The following is a 6051-nucleotide window of genomic DNA, read 5'->3' on the forward strand; positions in this document are numbered from 1 at the left end:
CTACCACGAGCTCCCAGCAATTATTTTGACCAATTGCTATGAAAATCACACCAATTTCACAGCCATGCTCTTGAGAACATCAGGACATCTTCAAACCCACCCAAACCCTTGCCCACCCATGACACTTCCAGTCACCCACCCCATGGCTGAGCCACCAAGGCCACCCCATATCTGTCACCCTCCCCCTTGGAGAAGAGGCCATCCTGGGGGACAAAGACAGGAGCCCTGGGGACAAGGTACACCTCCAGACAAGCTGCCATTGCTCTCCTCCATTTGGTCACCCCCCCAAAAAAAAAAAAAAAACCAAAATATTCACATTTGCATAGGTTAAAGGTTTAACCCAATAGCCAGAGATACTTCTGCCCAGTTCCTCCTGCTCCTCCCAGGAGCTGCTGTCAGACCAACAGCTTCACCTGAAAGCAGTGCCCAGAACACATCTAAAAATAAGAGCAGGAGCCCTGACCTGCTCCAAGGTTTCACTCCCAGGCAGAGCCAACCCAACAAACCCAACAGAGCTTCTGCCTCCCATGGAGGAGCCCGAGGGCCCAGGAGGCAGCCAAGGACCCTTCTTCTTCCTCACTTGTCCAGGTTCCTTTTGCCAAACCCCTGCTAAACTGCACCAAAAATGAAGTTCTCCTTTGGAAGGCCCCCTTAGAGGGACCTAAAGGTGCTCCAGATGATTCTCAGGCATATTTACCAACAATTAAATTTAATTCCGATTTCTTTTTTAACTGTCTCATAATGCCCAGGTTTTTATTTTCAGCCAATGAAAACCAAAAGCTGACTAAAGCCATCAGAAAAACAACTCATCCAAGTTGATTTTTCAGCCATGGGCTCTTTGCTGGAGGTGGTGGTGGCTGCAGGAGGGCACAAAACAACCAAACCCCCCCTGACACCTGTGCACAGGCTTCAAAACCCGACACCCATTTATTATTAATTCCCTCTAACACCAAGGTGCATCTTGAATGGTTTAGACAGACCCAGCTTTAAAAACACAAAGTATTTGTGGGATGTCTGAAGTCCTGCAGGACCCTGAAGTGGTTCTGAACCCAAACCTGCCCAGGGCATCCCTGCTCCTCCAGTTCTCCTGGGCTCAAGCCATCCCAAACCTCCCCTTGAGATCCCACACAGCACCATTGATCTCAAGTGGGTGCTTTAAATCCCTCCAACACGTAGGTGGAGAATTTTAAAAGAATTTTTTTTTCCCCTCAATAAATCTTAAAAGACATAGTTAAAGTGCAAAGAAAGCCACACTATGGTCAGGGGGTCTTCTCCAAGGGTGGGATGAGGAAGGATGAGCTCCCCCACAACCCCAGGTTTCCACCTGGAACTGCTGCAGACCCCGTGATGAATGCTCAAGAAGAACAGAGACCCAATTTAACCTTTTTTTTTTTTTTCTCCTGAAGTGTCTTCAAAGTATGAATAAGGCAAATGAATCATGTAGAACGTTCCTGTCTTGGCAGAGAAATCCCAAGCACTGCATTTGGACACCAGACCAAGGTGTCCAAAGTCACATTCCCAACCAGGGCTCGCTCCAAGGAGGCATTTTGCAGCCCTGCTGGTTGAGATTTCCCACATTTTTTATCCTTTCTACCCAAAAAGCAACCGCCTGTCTGAATTTCACTGCAGCTCCTACATCCCAGAGCCCATTGGAGCCTGAAGGTGCTGAGCCCCTGGTTGCCCCCAGAAACTCCCATGGGGAGACCTTAGAGCACCTTCCAGTGCCTGAAGGGGCTCCAGGAAAGCTGGGGAGGGACTTGGGACAAGGGCCTGGAGGGATGGGATAAGGGGGAAGGGTTTGCAGCTGCAAGAGGGGAGAAGGGAGGGAGAAATTCTGTGCTGGGAGGGTGCTGAGCCCCTGGGTGCCCAGGTTGCCCCCAGAAGCTGTGGCTGCCCCATCCCTGGCAGTGTTGAAGGTTGGATGGGGCTTGGAGCACCCTGGGCTGGGGGAGGTGTCCCTGACCATGGCAGGGGGTTGGAAATGGATAGATCTTTAACATCCCTCCCAACCTAAACCAGTTTGGGTGTCCTGCAAGCTCAGCCAAGGCTTCCTGCTCAACCAGCATCCTGGAAACCCCAGGTCTTGGTTTCATGTTGTGGTCCCCATGTATTTTTTGGGATGGTTTTGCCATCCACGCCTGAATTGATCCTGAGTGGCCCAAGCCTGCTGAATTTCTCAACAAAAACCCAGATGTTTCTCACCAAGTGGCACAACCAGCACCAAGCACGTGTCTACACACCCTTCACTGAAACAAGACCAACTAAAACACAATTTAAAAGGCTGTGGGTTCTTTTCCTTCCTTAATTAGCCCAGAAGATTGGTGGCATTTATGTGCCACCAAATGCCCCTGGTCCCAGTACTCCCTGCTCAAACACAAGGCCTGGAGACAACAACCACTAAAAGATGATGCAAGAAAGTTTCTTCCAGCTTGGATGCCACCTCTCACCCAGGGATGTTCCCAGAGGGACCAAATTCCCCAGAAACAGGTGCAGAAAAATCCTGGTGAAAAGAATTCCAGAGAAATTCCCATTCTGGGAAGACTCCCCCCTGGCAGCTCTGAGAAAAACTCAGGTGCCATCTCCTGCAGAAGGAGGAGAAACCCCCAGGGCTCTCCCATCCTTCTGAGCACCACAGAGCTCCTGCTGGAGGGTGCAGCAGAGATTCCCAGACTCCACTCATCACTAGAAATTACCTTCTGCACATTGGAGATGGGACAGATGGATTTTAAAAAAAAAATAAATAAAATAAAAGAGATAAACTTGTTGTTATGCACAGATGTTCACCTGAAGAACACAGCCAGAACTCCTTGGAGCACTTGGTTTATAACCAAACAGAACATCTCTAAACATCTCCCCAGCCCGTGGAGGGACCCAGGTCTAGCTCTGACACAGAGTGCAGTTTTGCTACAGGTTATTTTTGGTCAATTCAAAGCTGGGGGGGGGGTGTTATTTCCTATCCCCAAAACCTTTCCAGCTGCCTGAGCAAGGCCAAGCACTGCAAAGCCTCCTCCAAGAGGGTTGGTGAGCACCATGCCCATCCTGCCATGAAGGGGAAGGGAAGGACCATCCATCCACTGCTGGTGGTTGGGACACCATGGGGCACACCTTGGCTTCTCCTCCCAGCAAGATCTGCCTTCCTGTGCCCACAATTTTGGTTTTTTTTTTTTTTCAGATCTCAATGTGATTTTTCAGTATGTGGTGAAACACCTGCCCTGTTTCTCCTCACCTCCAAGAAGAACAAGAACACATCCACCCCATGCTGGCCTCAGAACAAACCAGCACAAGTCCCACATCCTGCATCATTCCCAAGGAGCCAAATCCTCTTGTTTCCAAAGAAGAGGATCCAAACCCATCAACCAAGCCAGGCATCCCCATGCTCAGCACCCAAAGGTGCCCAGCTCCTCGAGCTCCAGCACCCTCAGCCTGCAGCCTGGGGGTGAGATGTGTGACTTAAATAATTCCAATAATCCTGAAAATCCTCCACCAGGTTTGCTGCAGGGAACCGTGGGTATTCCGTGCAGGTTTCAAAAGCTCCAGCTCAAATTCATCTGGAAAAAAATTCCCTTCTGGAAATGGAGCACCTCTGCAAGGTGCCAGAGCTCCAGTAGGGTGGTGGCCACAAAACTTTCACTCTTCCACATATAAAGCAAATTTCCAGCTTCTTCAAAACCCACCCCAAGCAGGAATTATTTCTTCTAAAGCTGTTTTTTGGGGTTTTTTTCACTTCCATCCTAGGTTCCCATGCAGGGCAGGTGGTTGGGGAACAACACAAGAAGTGAAGTCACAGATGGGGGGTGAAACTTTTTAGGGCCTGTATTTTTATTTTCTTTTTTTTTTTTTAAATGCAAGGGTATTTAATGACAAGGAATTCCACCTCTGTCAGTGCCCAACCCTGGTGTGGGGGGCACGGGACATCACTGCAACCAGGGCCAAAGTGGCCCAGGATCTCACACCACAGTAAATCCAAAGCAAGGCAAAAATCCTCCAGGAAAATAAACCAAAAAAGCCACCAAATAAACCAAAAAAGCCACCAAATAAACCAAAAAAGCCACCAAATAAACCACCTCCAGAGATCCCCCCAACGACCAACCACAGGATGAGCTCAATAGCCCAAACCAAGAGGGCCCACAGCCCAACTCCACTGAATCCATGGAAATCCCTCCCCAAACACGAGGTCTTCCTAAAAATTCCCTGCTTTGGTGCAGGCTGTGAACCTGTTCCCCACCTTTCCATGTGTGGATGGGTTGGATCCCATATCCCAGAAATTAAAAATCTCTTTGTCTGGGGCCTTGCTCAACCTTCCAGAAGGTGTTGAAGGCATCTCCTGACAGCAAAGACCCAAAACCCTCCTTGCCCATCACACCCAGGCACCAAAACCCGAGCTGGCAGCAACCCCAGCACCCAAACTCCCAGGATTAGGGAAATATTTAAAGTCCCTACAAAAAGCTGGGCTTCCAGGGAGCCTTCCTGGGTTGTGGTGGCCAGGGTGAGGAACCAGGATTCCCAGGGAGATGGGCAGTTTCTGCCTGTCATCCCAGGGAGGGCCGAGCTAAAGGGCCCTCAGGAAGACACAGGATTTCCATCCTGCTGGCCCCGAGGTATCTATTCTGCTTAGGAAAAAAAAAAATCAACATAATAAATTAGAGAAAAAAAAAAAAAAAAAATTAAAATAACTCCTCCTTTCCCTCCGTGTTACTCCAGAAGGCATTGGGGGGGGGAAAAAAAAAATGCTTTACATACGGCTGAGACAAACGAGGTGGCTGAAAATGTAAGAAATGCCCAGGGGCTTTTCCCACACCGGAGCAGACGCTCAGGCTCCCAACGCTGCCTCAAGTCCCTTCTGCCTGCAGCCCACAGCTCCCTTTTTATTTTGATTTTATTTTTATTTTTTTATTCCCTCCAACAACCCCTCTCCTCCTCCCCACAGCTCGCACCTCCCGACCCACCCCGGAAATCTCCCGCAATTCCCAATCTCCTCATTTCCCACTCGGTGCCGATCCAGAAAGCCCGGAATCCATTCACCACCCCCCCTCCAGCCCGTGCCTGCGGATGACACTTGAAAAATTCATCCTCGGTGCCTTTTCCCGAGCAGAGGAGGAAATAACCCCGGGGGATGGCAGCACCCGGCAGCCGACCCGGATCCGGGCGGAGGAACCCGCGGTTCTGCCGCTGAGCCGGGCGCTTCCATCCCCCCCAGACCTGCCGAGCCGGGGGGGCAGGGACTGCAAATCATCTGCTGGGGCTGAGGTTCTATCACCAGAAGGGGCTTTCGGCTCCGGGGAGGGGATTAGGAAGGAAGGGAGGGTTGTTTTTTGGGTTGGTTTGTTTTTTTTGTTTTTTTTTTTTTAATTAAAAAAATATAAATAAAAATAAAGGATTCCCAGGCTGGGAGCATCCTCCTGCTTTTCCCCTCCTTCCATCCTCCTCCTCCTCCTCCTCCTCGGTTGCTTTTTGAACTCCGTGAGGCTCATCACCTACCTTCCATCATGGTGGCAGAATTGCATTCCTCAATTTCCAAGGAGCCAAAGGGGAAAAAAAAAATGTAATAAATATATATATATATATATAAAAAAAAAAAAAATAAATCCAGGAGAATAACAATCCCCGGGCAGCAGCCGCTTCAGCTCAAACGCCTCCCATCTCGGGCCGGTTTAAACTACCGGGGAAAAAAAGAAAAAAAAAAAAAAAAAATTAAAAAAAAGCAAAATAAGGCTGAGCTCCAAGTGCAGGGATGCTAAAGGCAGGCCATGGAGGTGATGCAGGCGCAGCAGCATCCCGGCTCCCCGGAGGATGCTGGAGGAAGGGAGGAGGCAGCGGCTCAGCCTCCCTCCCACCCCGCACCTCCTCACATGCGCGCTGCCTCCCCGCACATCCCCCCCCCCCCCGCAACCCCCCCCGGGAACACCCCAACCTATTTCCCTTGATTTTTTAAACACCTGATATTTTCCCCAAACCCCAATATTTCCCCACAACCACCACCACCACCCCCCCACCCAGCATCTCCCATCTCCATCCCCCCCCCCCGTGACGCACTTCCCCTCTCATCCCTCC

At 50.1% G+C, this 6051-nt stretch overlaps 1 protein-coding gene across 1 annotated transcript in view; it reads right to left on the reverse strand.

Moving 5' to 3' along the window:
• The window catches only part of SGIP1 (SH3GL interacting endocytic adaptor 1), a 41070-nt gene extending 35222 nt beyond the window's left edge, over positions 1–5848 (reverse strand). The window contains exon 1 of the mRNA XM_071749900.1: positions 5479–5848. Within this exon, the coding sequence (XP_071606001.1) occupies positions 5479–5488 (10 nt within the window). The 5' untranslated portion in view covers positions 5489–5848. The remainder of the gene's footprint in view (positions 1–5478) is intronic.
• Between the last annotated feature and the right edge of the window lie 203 nt (positions 5849–6051).

This window comes from Heliangelus exortis, chromosome 8 (genome assembly GCF_036169615.1).
Source record: "Heliangelus exortis chromosome 8, bHelExo1.hap1, whole genome shotgun sequence".
Classification (NCBI taxonomy): Eukaryota; Metazoa; Chordata; class Aves; order Apodiformes; family Trochilidae; genus Heliangelus; species Heliangelus exortis.